Here is a 15,854-nt window from a genome sequence, read left to right as displayed (position 1 = left end):
TCCCAGTTTCCTACATACCCACTCTATAGTCTCATTTAAATCCCCGGTCACTTTGCAGTCACTATCCCTCATACACAGTATCCCACTGATAATTTCTGCTTGCTTAAACTTATCCTGTGCTACATTAACTAGATCCCACACATTCCCAGCTATATTGGTACCCATTCTTGCTTGCCTTACATTGTTAGTAACTAGTCAATTAATAATAATCTGATGTAAAAATATAAGATTGGCCCTCAATGTGCTCTTAGGAAAAAAAATCTGGCCCAAACCTAGAAAACAGTTTTACCACACTGAGTTAGACTGCACCATGCAACTCTTGTGCATTGGTAGTGCTGTTTGGACTATTTTTCTTAACAATATATAGAACATGTGAACTGTAACAGATTGGAAGTACGGTAATCTAAGATTGTCTGGTAGTATCAAAGAGGATCTGCAGCACAGGCAGGTGTGGAGAAAGAAAAATCCACAAATAACATAGGGCTAGAATTATTTTATTTACAACTTCAACTGGCAAAATGAAACAAAGAGTACGTTACAGCAGTTAACATAATGAGAGGAAAACAGATGGAATGCCACAGTCACAGCAAGTGCATTATTGATGATTCAGAACTTATGAAGCATTTTTCAATGAATCTGGAGGTGCTTCAGGAGAGCAGACTTTTTCCGTTGGTACAATGCTATATTGGTAACATTTAGGAAGCTTCATTCTTTAGGGGGTGATCATGAGCAAAAGAGCAGCTTGTGTGCCATAGCTATGAGTAGGGATAAACTTTATGAAAATGGGCAGACTGGCAAACTTCCTAGCTTTTTTTTTTTTTTTCCCACTTTGTTTATAACTAATATTTTCCTTATCAGATCTTCCATGACTATATTAGGAACACCTTTTGGAAGTATGGGGAGGCAAGCTGTGATTTCACATTTTAAGGGACCAAAACATTTGAACATTTGTCGAGTAAATGTTCGCAACCAAGTATTTTATTTTATTTTATTTTTTAATGAAGGGAAAATCTAAGCTGTGCTTTGAGATGCCATCATCGTCTTCCACCTAGCATGTACATAGAAGATCATCCTATGCCTTTATCTTCCATTCCATCTTATGTTCTGCAGCAGAAAGATGTGGAAGACTCAGATGAAAAAACATTACCAGCCAAAATTTTAAGCTGAAATATTTCCCATAGCAGTTTTTTCAGGTGCAAGGACAATCCATCATCAATCATCCTAATGAGTGCTTCCAACCCATCCCAACAAAGGCTTCCAAAGGTACCATACAATGAATAAATATTGCTAGGAGTATTGTTGACTGATTGACAATGATATAAAATTGTGTACAGGCTTACCTTCAAAGTGTTAATACTGTAAAATAAATATTTGTGTTCCCCACATATTCACCTTAGTTTAAATTAGACCTGCAGGGAATACACGTGGAAATATAACTGGAATGCAAAGACTTAAGACAGTGAAGCAGGTTTTTCAAAAATCTTCTATATGTAATTAATCCAATTTCAGTACTGTACAAGAAGTGAAACACTCCAAATCTCCAATGCTTCAACAGCCATGACATTCATTTACCTTTCCATCCAACTGTAATCATATCTTACATCTGCATAATCCCCATTTAAAGGATACACTTAAAACTGCTATCAGTTATCACTGCATCTTTCTTTAGCTTAGCAAACTACTGCTGTGCTAAGCTGAGACAATTAGTTTAGTGAGATCATTCAAGATTCAACAAAAACTTGCTGAAGTCATTTCATTTCACTTCACTTCAGTCTGTTGATACTGTCGCTGCATCTCTTCCTCCATTGCTGCCATCTGTTGCTGATCTTGTGCTGAGGTCATTTGTTCCATGAGGTCGTGGTTGTAAGTGGAGTGCAACATCAGGGCCAACACACCCGCTCGGTTGGTCATGAGGCTGCGGATCTGCCGTTCCTGCTCGATCAGCTCGTCAATCTTCAGCCACTAGTTACAAGAAAGCCCACATATATTATTAGCAAAATAAAGAACCAAAACTAAAAAGTATTGTACAATTCTTAACCCTCTTAGTGCCAGGCCCGGTTTCTCATAGAATGCCAAGAGTGCCAGACAGATTTAGAGCATTTTGCAGGTTCTCATTCTCTGGACTATATAGTTCACAAATATTATAACTATGACTTGAAATTTTTATAAAATGTTAACCAGAAGACATTCTTAGTACTGAACTAAATTACAGCACTAAAATGCTCTTGGGTATTTTGAAAAAAAATATTTTCCAAACAATTTCAAAGCACCAAAAATTAAAAATCACAAGAAAAACCCCCCAGAAAATTCAACTCAACGGTAAATACTGGTGACTTCTTTGAAATGTCCTATTTTAGATGAATAAACATGTAAAGTTTTACATTTATATCTTCAATAGTTTAAGAGTTATGTACAATGGTATCATGATATACAATTGGCATGTTCAACAATATGATTAAACCTGACACATGTGTTGTAGTCACAGTGACCAGATGATGATACATTATCATTGTTCACAAGATGAAAGAATCCCAACATCAATTGGAATCTGTTTCATGAGAACATATTTCCAAACCATGGAATATAACGGGAGTTTTTGACCCAATAAGAAAATATGCTCGGCCTTGTAGTTATACCCATTTCCAACAAAACAGCAATGAGAGCCTTCATTTCAGGCAATGTAACCGAGCGCCGCTGCTGTGCTCTGGCATATGGTGACAAGACATGATTTCTCATATCTGCTTGTCTCTGTAGTTATGAGAATCAATAATTGAGCCGCGAAAAATAAAATTAAAATACGCTATAAGTTTGCGTCTGATGAAGGGGCGTGTCTCGGGCTAGGAATATCATAATAATCAGGCTAGAGTTGGTATTTTGCATCCTGACCTAATTGAATTTCACGAAAAACAGAAAATTGTTGCTGTTGGATATTGTTACAGCTGTCATCATCATCAGTACTCTCACTCAGACGGTCATTTCCACTTTCAATGTTTACATTCGGACAATGAGCACGTGGTTGAGTGTTTACAGAAAACTCGCCGTTATCAGTCCCAATAACACTTTCACTTTACCCTTCCTCACTTGTTGGAGGAATGAATTCCTCATCAGAGTCTTCATCATCCTCTTCTTCACTAAAAAGTATTAAGATATACAGCCAGTTTGTCATCGTTAACAAAATAACTTCTCCCGCTAGTCACCATTTTACCCACGCGGCATGGCGATCATACGTCATAGATGAACACGGACTTTAGAAATTCAATGCATGATAGCGACTGAATTTACGCACTATCTAGCGGCGTAGTTAAAATCTAATGACAATTATCTGTGGACTCGACACATAAGATGTTGCAATCTGACGGCCCTTGTACTACCTCGTATAGAACTGCGTGCTATCCAAACAACGATATATCGTGGTTGGCACTTTACGTGTATATACGAAATGACGATATATCGTTGTCTGGCTCTCTACAGGTTAAATGTAGATGAACAAATATGCTGTGATAAAGAGTCCCTCAATTGCCACTTATGAAAATATGCTTGAGGGAAACTGCAAAAATTAATGGGAGCACCATAATGAAGAGAACAGGGCATGACGAGTAAGGAAGTTTGCCGTTACTTTCCTCACTGGCTCAGAAAGTGCTACTGCAACAGGACTGGCCATATAAGTTGCAGGTTTAATAACTCTCACATGTACAATTCATTCTCTGAATTACGAAAAGATAAAGATGTAAAAGACTAGAGACATGGTATAAAAACGGAAGGAAAAAAAGAAACCCAACATGTTGACAGAAGTACAGGAGGCATTGATTGAGTCCCTTGTATTCAATTTTTTTTTTTTGGGTGAATTTATGCCTTCATTGATCTTGACCACCATGTTGCACCATTGTGCTGCTGGCTGTACCCACTGTTTTCTTTAGTCAGCTGCTGTTCGCCTTTCATGCAGTTATACAGTGCTATAGGACCCTTGTGCCAGCATTTTTAGTTCACTGTTTATTGAGACACCTTTGTGTATTGACTAAGGTGGATCAATTATATATTTTTCTTATATTTAAAAATAAACACCAAATCAAATGAAACTTACAACTCTGAAGAACTCATAAATCTGTGCATAATCCCGTAACTACTTTCTCAATAAGAGATCTGAATCATGGAAGCTATTTGATAACCAAAACTTTTAAAAAAAGGAAGACTTCCATGTATTCTTTCTTGCCATACAGCAACTAATTATAACTTGTTTTAAATACCAATAAGTAAAGTAAACTCGTGTCCTCATCCTGAGGTGGTGCAGCACCTAGCAGGCACACTCCCAATGAAGGTCAGCTGTATGTACAATTTTAACACATACCAGCCCTACTGCCATTCAGTTGCTAGAATGACCAAATCAAAACATCTAGAAGGCATATAAGTAACACGTAAGACCCCAGTGTATGGGAACCTCACCAGGATTACCTGATTAAAGAACTGGAAAAGTTCCAAAAGAAAGCAGCACAATTTGTTTTGGGTGACTTCTGAGAAACAAGTAGTGTTAAAATGTTGCAAATTTTGTGCTGGAAAGACTTGGGAGTAAGGAGACGAGCTGCTCGACTAAGCATGATAAGTTAAGAACTAGGGTTAGGTTTAAAAGTCCACCCAATCAATACACTTCACTTTACAAGTGAAATCTATAAACTTAACTGCGATCAACATGGGGCAAACAGGTAGGAGTTTTCAAACTAGATATCTCAAACACTTCAATGCCAATAAACACAAGAAGTATTCTGCTATGAGTGTCCATATGGGAGATACTGGTCACCAGTATACTTGACCATTTTAAAAAAAGCGAGCAAAGGGAACCTGATGAACAATTACAAAAATATTTATGTACGCTTGGACCAGAGTATCAACGCAAACAAAAATTTGAATCACATACTAGAGAACAAAGTTCCGTTATACGAACAGATACATTGCTTTTATCATCACGAAAAATTAAAATTATGAAGTTACCTCCTCTAAAACAAACATCATACCCACCCGTTCTACATATAGGCCGAGCTATTTCCCCTTCCCCTACTAACAGCACTGTTCCCCCCAGCCAAGTTCTGCTGGACGAGAGGAAACATAATTATAACACATGCATTAGCGTGGTGAGAAGCAAATCAGAGCGAGGCTCAGATGTGAACCAGCTATAGAGAGTTTCACCAACTCTGATGGTAAGCTTTTAGGTCATGTGTTTGTGACAGAAAATTATTTCTTAAATTTCCAAGGGTTTCAAACACATTAATTTTATATATCTCTTTCTTTCCTGACTTTTTTTTTTTTTTTTTAAGGAATATTCTTAAGAATTAAACTACCAATATGGTGGTCGTACCGTGCAGATCTTTGCCATTCGACAGGCTATCTCAGAAGCATTAGATTCCTTCTATCAGAAATAGCTTAATTTTTGAAAGGAATTTCCGTATGAATTAAAGCTTTCAAATATTCTGATGTGGATTTGGTTCCATTTTCCTATTCCGAGGCCAGAATTCAAATTTCCCTCAGTCAGTACACTGAAGTTACTAACACTGCATGTCATATTTTCAAGCAATGTCATTCAAATTTTAACACTGAAGAAATTTCTTTTTTGCAAGAAGTGATGAACAATTTTATGTAAATAGTGTGTGTATTTTGTCTTTAGTATATTCTCAAACAGTTCATAAAGGACATGGGTTCTTTCATTTTTTAATTATTAGACAGCAACAATGAGCATTGTAATATGTTACGAGACGTTATGACTGGCATGTCATATTTTCAAGAAATGTCATTCAAATTTTAACACTGAAGATAAATTTTATTTTGCAAGAATTGATGGACATTTTTATGTAAATAATGTGTATATTTTATGTTTAGTGTATTCTCAAAAGAGTTCTTAAAAGAGATGGGTTCTTCCATTTTTAAATTATTAGACAGCAACAATGAGCTTTGTAATCTGCTACGAGACGTTATGGCTGAAGAAGTCTCAAATGAGACGAAACATGTTCCAAAGTATAGAAATAACAGAGTAACCAAAGGCTCCAACTTTTACAGTATCGTTAGACACCTACTATGGGATGAGGTCCCACAAAGAACAAAAATGACCCTGTACAAGTCATATTTCATCCCCATCCTCACATATTCTCTGGAAACCTGCACACTAACATCAAAGGATTGTAGTAGGATTCAAACCTGTGAAATGAAATTTCTTAGAACTGTCCTCCAAAAGACCCGACTTGATCACCTAGGTCTAAATGAATCGATGGAGGAAAGACTTAGGTCCTCTAGACTTAAATGGTTTGGGCATGTTAAACGAATGAATAGCAGCACAAGGTTACCATGTGCTTCTTTGGAAAAGAGAATAACAGGTAGAAGACCGGCTGGAAGACCAAGAAGAAGATGGATGGACCAACTGAGAGAAGACGTGGAGAGAAGAGGATGGAATTGGGAATTTGTCTTGCACAATGAAATGTTTTTGAATTGGCAACTTTGGAAGACACTAGTTTTCAAACACCTTACCCGACTCGCTGGAAGGGCAAACCGATGATGATGACGACGACTTGTAAAGTGAAGTGTATTGATTGGATGGACCATTAAAACCTAACCCTAGTTCTTAATTTAAACTGTATCAATAAGTATCTATATGATGTTCGTAAATTGTAATAAGCAGGATGTTCCGAGCTGTCAGTGGAAAAATGGTGTGGAATGAGATTGATAGATGAATATACTTGAGTGGTGTTTTTAAATGTATGAAAGATAATAATATGAAGATGAAGCTGGAATTCAAGAGGATAAAATTGGGGTGAATAATCATTTACAGGACAAGGAATTAGTGACTGGAATAATTTATCAAGGGAGATGTTTGATAAATTTTCAATTTCTTCAGCAGCTGATAAAATGATAATGGTGCAAGATATCAAATTATTTACCAGCATGACCAACCCATTAACACTCATATACCTGGTTCACGTTGTTTCTGACCACCCTGTTTAACATATTTTCTTCTTTTATGTGTGAGGAATGTGTTCTGGTCATACCTTGTTGTTACACCCTGACTTGACACTTGTTTGTTTTTTTCCATACTCATACTAATACAATAAAATCAGAGAGCTAAAAACATACAAAATGCTGTAATGGAGCTGTCACATCTTTATGGATGTTCTTTTCCTTCTCCACCAACATCAGTATCATCATGTTATAGACATGATCTGTTACAGTTTGCAACCAACCTTTCCCAAGATTTCTTCCATCTCTTGCAGCATATACCTACAGAGTGTACCTACATTATAGCCAGCCCCACGGCGTAGCTCCCTCTTACCCACAGGTCCAGGGTTCAATATCTACATTATAGCCAGCCCGACGGCGTAGCTGCCTCTTACCCGGAAGTCCCGGGTTCAATATCTACATTATAGCCAGCCCAACGGCGTAGCTGCCTCTTACCCAGAGGTGCCGGATTCAATATCTACATTATAGCCAGCCCAACGGCGTAGCTGCCTCTTACCCAGAGGTGCCGGATTCAATATCTACATTATAGCCAGCCCAACGGCGTAGCTGCCTCTTACCCGGAGATCCCGGGTTCAATATCTACATTATAGCCAGCCCGATGGCATAGCTGACTCTTATTCGGAGGTCCCAGGTTCGTTTCCTGGCCAGGGCACAGATTTTTACCTGGATTTGGTATAAGGTCCACTCAGCGAATGTGATTACAGATGAGGAGCTATCTCACGGTGAGATACGTCCTCGGTCTAAAAAGCCAAGATAACTGCCAAGAGGATTTGTCGTCATAAGTAATTCTGGATCCGTATTGACAATTGATCACAATCAAAAAGTATGAAATGTCAACCTATTCTATACACTTTATATGTTGTATCTATACTTTATTCATTGTGGGTCTAGTTTCGACCCCTTTAACATATGAGGTCATCCTCGGCCATAGATGCCATAATAGAAATAATATCAAATATAACAAAAGCAATCATCAAATATAAAATTGAAAATACATGGTATGTCCTAAGATTTATCACAGAAACTGAAAACATGTCCATAAGCACACTGAGTCTCCCACAAGGTTGATGTTGATCAACTGATAATTGCAAAACCTAAACTGGGGCTTGTACAGTGAAAGTCAGTTGTAGTTAACAGCTCGTAATAAATGGATGTGTGTGAAGAAGCTGGTGTTTCAGTGGTATAATTTGATTACCAACACCAATGTAACGAGCAGAAATTAAGATATATCAACATGTTGGAAGTGTGGTTTTCTCATAAAAATAAAATGTCATGTGTATATAGTTTTAAGGAATACAACATTGAGGTTATGTGTCGGTAACTCACATAATTCAGTGGAGTGGTTTATCTTCGTTTGCTTTTGTTCTTTGAACATCTGAATTTGCTTCCTGTGTGTGAAAGTCAGTTGTAGTGAACAGCTCGTAATAAATTAATGTGTGGAGAAACTGGTGTTTCAATGGTATAATTTGATTACCTAAACCGGTGTAACGAGCAGAAATGAAGATATATCAACAGGTTATGGCCCCAGAGCTCCAGAGCACCAAAACGCTGCAGTAAATTTCGGACAATATAAGTGGAAATGGAGTAACGAGAATTAACGTCGGACGAAGCAAGGTGTGACATTAAAGACGGGGAAAATGGCGACCTCGTGGACCGGTGAAGAAATACTGAATAGAAATGTGGCTAAGCTTACATTGGAGAACTATTTTTCGTGGGCATTGAAGGTGAAACAAGAGCTGTTGTTGAAAGATGTATGGGAATCAGTAATAGGGTATGAGGATATGCTACGTTGTTAACTGCCTCAGACAGAAACGAGACGAGCGTGAAACAATGAGATCGCGTTAGCGGTTATTTTCAAATATGTGGGAGAAGATTTTGAAAGTGACATTGCATATATTGAATCAGCGAAAAAGGCATGGGAAAAACTGGACGAGTTATGTAATGACGGAGGGCTAGTGAATGGTGCTATGACCCTGAAATATTTAACTCATTTTGTGAAGCCCAGGGACATGAGTGTTCAAGAATACTTTGCAAAAATAAATCAACTGTGGAGGAGAACGAGTAAAGCCGGATACGAGTTCACAGATCAACAAGTTGCAGGAATGATCATCGGAAATCTTACAGAGGAATATGCAGTTTGTATACTTTCCTTGGAAGCTGATTTGGCAAAACTGACCACCTTGAAGGTGAAGGCGAGATTACTCCCGGAGGAAAGCAGAATGAAACTTCAGCAAAATGGAGGAAAGGCTTACGACACTGGAAAACGCGAGTAGGATGAAGCTCAAGCCATGGTTGTTCAACAGAAGCGAGATATCAAGAAAGAAGACGTGGGACGAGGAAAATATAGTTGCAACAATTGCGGTAAACAGGGACATGTATCTAAATATTGTCGCAGTACCCAAAAGTGCTTCAATTGTGGTAAGTCAAGACATTATTCAAAAGTATGTCCAACAATGAAGAGTGACGAATCATCACAGGAGAGTAAATCAGTGAATGTGAGTGGAAAACTGGTAAGCTCAGAAATTATACATGTAATAGATAAAGCAATGAGCATGGTAGTTTCTGTAGGAACTGAGAAAATTAGAGATTGGCTGTTCGATTCAGGTGCGTCCCATCATATGTGTCAACAAAGGAGATGTTTACAGACATGTTAACAAATGTAACCGGGAATGTAGAAATAGGAGATAACAGGAAGCTGGATATCAAAGGTATAGGTAAGGTGAAAGTAAAAATGTCAACAGGCTGGACAATTACATTTACAGACGAGTTGTATGTACCAAACTTTGGTGCAAATTTTATATCCGTTGGTAAGTTAACCAGCAAAGGTTTCAAAGCAGGATTTGCAGGTGAGAAAGCAGTGGGTATTCAGCAAATGAAAATGATGAGCAGGAATTTGATTGTACCATTTATCGCACTGCATTAGGAAGTTTGCTATATTGTCAAATAATACTAGACCTGACATTGCATTTGCGGTAAGTAAAGTTAGTCAAAATTGTCAAAAACCTAAGATTAAAGATTGGAAAGAAGTGAAGCATATCATGAGATATCTATGTGGTACTAGAGATTTAAAGTTGTGTTTCAAAAATTGTGAGGAGTCAGTACAAGTGTTCTGTGATGCAGATTGGGGAGGAGATACTTGGGTATGTAACCACAGTGGCAGGGGGAGCAGTATCATGGTATAGTAAGAAACAGAGTTGTATTGCTATATCTACCATGGACGCTGAATACATGGCAATGGCAGAGGTATCTCGAGAAGTAACTTGGATGAAAGATTTGCTATCAGAGCCAGGGCTGAAAAGCTTTATGGATATACCTTGTAAAGTTTTTGCTGACAACGCAGCAGCAATTAAATTGAGTAAAAACGATATTGTGAGTGAAAGGTCAAAACATATTGACATCATGTACCATGTATGTAGAGAGCGAGTAGAAAAGGGGGTCATTGAGTTTGTATATGTAGCATCAGAGAGAAACGCTGCAAACTTGTTCACAAAGAATTTATCTGGCAACAAGCTTAAGAGTTTGTATAAGCTTATAGGTTTGCAATGAGAGGACAGTTGATTGAAATGTAGTTTTTTTTTATTTTTTTGAGGAAAGGGGGGTGTTGGAAGTGTGGTTTTCTCATAAAAGTAAAATGTCATGTGTATATAGTTTTAAGGAATACAACATTGAGGTTATGTGTCGGTAACTCACATAATTGAGTGGAGTAGTTTATCTTTGTTTGCTTTTGTTCTTTGAACATCTGAATTTGCTTCCTGTGTGTGAAAGTCAGTTGTAGTGAACAGCTCATAATAAATGGATGTGTGTGGAGAAGCTGGTGTTTCAATGGTATAATTTGATTACCTAAACCGGTGTAACGAGCAGAAATGAAGATATATCAACAGTATCTATACTTTATTCATTGTGGGTCTAGTTTCGACCCCTTTAACATATGAGGTCATAGAAATAATATCAAATATAACAAAAGCAATCATCAAATATAAAATTGAAAATACATGGTATGTCCTAAGATTTATCACAGAAACTGAAAACATGTCCATAAGCACACTGAGTCTCGCACAAGGTTGATGTTGATCAACTGATAATTGCAAAACCTAAACTGGGGCTTGTACAACAACTATCCAGTTCTTGAATCAGGTAATCCTGGTGAGGGTCCCATACACTGGAACCATACTCTAGTTGGGGTCTTACCAGAGACTTATATGCCCTCTCCTTTACATCCTTACTACAACCCCTCAACACCCTCATAACCATGTGCAGAGATCGGTACCCTTTATTTACAATCCCATTTATGTGATTACCCCAATGAAGATCTTTCCTTATATTAACACCTAGATACTTACAATGATCCCCAAAAGGAACTTTCACCCCATCAACGCAGTAATTAAAACTGAGAGGACTTTTCCTATTTGTGAAACTCACAACCTGACTTTTAACCCCGTTTATCAACATACCATTGCCTTTACAATGGCGAAAAATGAAAGTATCCTCCTATTCAATACATCATATATTCCGTCATTAGACGGAGTAAACAAGTTCAGACATGTTTCGGCTCGTTTGAGCCATCTTCAGTGAAAAAATTAGGGGGGTTGGAATAATTTACATAATATGAGTTGAAAAAATTGTAAAAAACATAATGAAAGCGCAAATGAAAAAACAAACAAAAGAGAGCCTAGACGGAAACAAAATAGCACAAATATACAATATTTACATCAATATGCAGAGCAAAAAACAACTTATTGCAACAAAATTCAGTGAAACAGGAGTTAATTTGAAATAATAATTGATACTAAAAAACTGCGTTAACCTAAGAAACAAGGGAATGAGAAAACAAATGATGCAGATGGAAATGAATAATGGTAGCACATGGTGAGGTTGTGGACCTCATAGTTTACAAATTATTAGTTTATAAAAACGACAAAATAGTTTGAAATCGCTGTCAAAATCCTAGTGGAAACCCATCACATCAAAATGGTCAGGAGGAGAGCAGGAGCAAACATTTTGAGAGAAACCAAGCCTGAATTAACCTGCAGGCGAAACCGTCAATACGGAATGATTCTAATATCTTGTAATACCATTGCCTGCTGTCCATCTCACAACATTTTCGAGGTCACGTTGCAGCTGCTCACAATCTTGTAACTTACTTATCACTCTATAGAGAATAACATCATCCGCAAAAAGCCTTGCCTCCGATTCCACTCCTTTACTCATATCATTTATATATATAAGAAAACATAAAGGTCCGATAACACTGCCCTGAGGAACTCCCCTTTCAACTATTACAGGGTCAGACAAAGCTTCACCTACTCTAACTCTCTGAGATCTATTTTCTAGAAATATAGCAACCCATTCAGTCACTCTTTTGTCTAGTCCAATTGCACTCATTTTTGCCAGTAGTCTCCCATGATCCACCCTATCAAATGCTTTAGACATGTCAATCGTGATACAGTCCATTTGACCTCCAGAATCCAAGATATCTGCTATATCTTGCTGGAATCCTACAAGTTGAGCTTCAGTGGAATAATCTTTCCTAAAACCAAATTGCCTTCTATCGAACCAGTTATTAATTTCACAAACATGTCTAATATAATCAGAAAGAATGCCTTCCCAAAGCTTACATACAATGCATGTCAAACTTACTGGCCTGTAATTTTCAGCTTTATGTCTATCACCCTTTCCTTTATACACAGGGCCTACTATAGCAACTCTCCATTCATCTGGTATAGCTCCTCCGACCAAACAATAATCAAATAAGTACTTCAGATATGGTACTATATCCCAACCCATTGTCTTTAGTATATCCCCAGAAATCTGATCAATTCCAGCTGCTTTTCTAGTTTTCAACTTTTGTATCTTATTGTAAATGTCATTGTTATCATATGTAAATTTTATTACTTCTTTGGCCTTAGTCTCCTCCTCTATTTCGACATTATCCTTGAAACCAACAATCTTTACATACTGCTAACTGAATACTTCTGCCTTTTGAAGATCTTCACATACACACTCCCCTTGTTCATTAATTATTTCTGGAATGTCCTTCTTTTTGATTGAACTAGGGTCCCTATATTGGGGAAACTATATAACAAAATATAGGATACAACATATGAAGTGAATTGAATACGTGGACCTTTCATACTTTTGATTATTAGGATTCGTCGTGCCAACCACATGACACCTTGTAATCTGCAGGCCTTCGAGTTGAGCAGTGGTCGCTTGGTAGTCCATGACCGTTCGGGGGCTGTTAAGCCATGGGGAGTGTGTGTGTGTATATCTTAATTATACTGACAAAAAAATCAGGGATGTTCTTCGTGTTATGTAAAGAATGATGGTGGAATTGGATTGGCGGAGAACATTTTTCTTCTCGTGAAAATGAGTTTACTTTGTTACCTCCAGGCGAGCAATTTGAATTGATGAACTCATTGCGTTTGCTGTGTTAGAGTGCAAGTCACTGCCTGCTGCTGTGCTTAAAGTAAGGGAAGTAGGGTGTATGGTAGATGGAGACAGAGATACTTCTCTGTGCGAACGCACAAGTTTATTTCTCGCAGTCACTTCCCAACCTCAGTAAATAGGGTCTAGTTTGTTCTGCACACATTGGCTACTAAGTTTGTGGCAGAAATTGGTGAGAATGGCTCCATTTCGGTACACCAGCGAAGAAATGGCTGATATGCACCTAGCCTACAGTGCAGGAAATGGCAGCCGAAGAGAAGTCACATGGCACCCTAATCTCTGCAACCTTATCGTTCAACCTTTGTGACCAATGAAAGACAACTGCATGAAGGAGGGAGCTTCGAGCCTCAGATGCGTGACGCTGGCAGAGCACTGGCTGTATGGAACCCAAAGTTTGAAGAGCCTGCTTTAGAAGAAATAAATGATAATCCATCAACCAATACGAGATCTGTCACGAGGAATGTTATCGCTTCTCATAGGATGGTGTAGAGGGTATGGAAGGACTAACGATTGCATCTCTTATTGATATCAATTGGTGCAAGAACCAACATTGCTGGATCACTCACAATGCCTAATATGTGTAAGGTGGGTTTCAAACAGTTATGGGAATATTCCACACTTCATGCCATTGCTCCTTTTCATGAATGAAGCTACATTTTTGAGAGAAGGCATGGCTAACTCCAGAAATCAGCATTTTTGGGCAGACGAAAACAGTTTGACAGTAGTGTGCACATTTCATCATCGGTTTAGTCTCAATATTTGGGAAAGCACTGTTGGTGACTACAGTAGAACCTCGATAATTCGAAATCTGTTAATTCAAAATCCCGCCTAATTCGAAGAAGCTCTCGTTCCCGGAAACATGAGATACAGTTTTGCATGTTATTTCAATTGTTTAATTCGAAATACGGATAATTCGTAATTCGAAGTACAATGTCGGCCCCATTACCGAAATTCAGACTTTTAATTCGAAACTGCCTTTACATTTTAAAACAATAGTATGTTACAGAGTAATTTCAACTCAAAATTTATCCGCTCCGCGTCATAATAGAACACGCGTTCTGGAACGTGGAGGGGTAGCTTTCCGCACTTACACTCACTTTGGTGGGTCTACAGTGTGCTTCATGATTGCTAAGTTGAATGAAATTGGAATTCTTTTGTGTTCAACCTTTTAAGGAACGCCGTAATATCACGCAACATGCAGTGTACGGAAAAACAGAATCCGCGAACACTGGCGATGCCGACAGTTGACGAAAAACCGTGGCAAATATAATAAACTTGTAGGCACCGAACAATATTGACGTTGCCGGTGAAACTGCTTTGCTTTATTTTAATGCGAGCCCAAATGGTCTTATGGTTTTAAAGGAGAAATTGCCAGCCGGGAAATCGTACACTGTGAGGGATGGGGGTCATAGTAGTGCATTGCAATGCACATGGAAGCGAGATACTTCATCCCCTCGTCATAGGAAACTTCGATAAGCCACAATGTTTTAACTCATTGGGCCCAAGCCACGGAACCGTTCCGTGCTTCGTCTCGGTGGACCAAATGCCGGACCACGGAACTGTTCCGTTGTCTCATTTTACAACGTAATTCAACTTTTCCTCAAGAGACGGCAGAGTGGGTTGCATTTGTGATTTGTGTAGGGATTCTTTCTTTGCAATGTTATATGCTCTTTGCTAAAATGTATCGATAGTGTGCTTGGTAATATTAGTTTGAAGTGGGCTATCTCTCGACTTTGAGATTCGCTTGTAAACAAGATGGCTGCCAGTATAGAACTGATATTTACCGATATATAACCCCCTTTTAGGAAGTAATGATGATTAGGAATGTATTTTTTCAGTGAAATTAGTAGTAATATTAGTACTAGTGTGAGCAATGCTCCTGAAGAATAAATAGATGTGAAAATCGAAGAGGAAATGCAAAAAGAAGGCCGTGTTACAGCTCAGCAGGCGGACTGAGTACGGACCCGTGATGCTAATAAAATAAAATGTTTTACTGTATTCCTTGTTCCGCAGTTTGTGGTATGAAAACCTTTTGTTTTCATGTATATTTAAATCTTTAATGGTCTTGTAAGTAAGAAATTTCTCACGACATGAATCGACACTATATTTCCTCCAAAATAATCCCAGCGCCAATGCAGTTTCAATCCAACAAATATGCAGGGTTCAATGGGTTAAGAGCGTCGGGCACTTTCCATGCCAGTACAAAGCATCTATAATAAAAATGCAAACAGTAAAGAAATCCAAAAAATAATGCATTTGCACAGGGGAACCGGCATAATTTATCCTCATCTTTGAATTGTGCAATTTTTTTTTCTTTTGTTGCGTGAGGTTATGTTTGTCAGTGATTTATCCAAGTGCATTATTTGAACATTGTAAATGCACCTTCTTGGATACATTTTGGAAATAGTTCTTTTTTC

General features: G+C 38.1%; 1 protein-coding gene across 3 annotated transcripts in view; it reads right to left on the bottom strand.

The window, feature by feature from the left end:
• Positions 1–478: 478 nt before the first annotated feature.
• LOC136886382 (CXXC-type zinc finger protein 1) overlaps positions 479–15,854 on the bottom strand; it is a 77,754-nt gene continuing 62,378 nt past the window's right edge. For all 3 annotated transcript variants that reach the window (XM_067159147.2, XM_067159146.2, XM_068230715.1), the window contains exon 11: positions 479–1,962. In XM_067159147.2, the coding sequence (XP_067015248.1) occupies positions 1,759–1,962 (204 nt within the window). In that variant the 3' untranslated portion in view covers positions 479–1,758. The remainder of the gene's footprint in view (positions 1,963–15,854) is intronic.

This window comes from Anabrus simplex, chromosome X, assembly GCF_040414725.1.
Source record: "Anabrus simplex isolate iqAnaSimp1 chromosome X, ASM4041472v1, whole genome shotgun sequence".
NCBI lineage: Eukaryota > Metazoa > Arthropoda > Insecta > Orthoptera > Tettigoniidae > Anabrus > Anabrus simplex.
The sequence above is the reverse complement of the archived record's forward strand: the minus strand, read 5'-3'. Positions and strand labels throughout refer to the sequence as shown.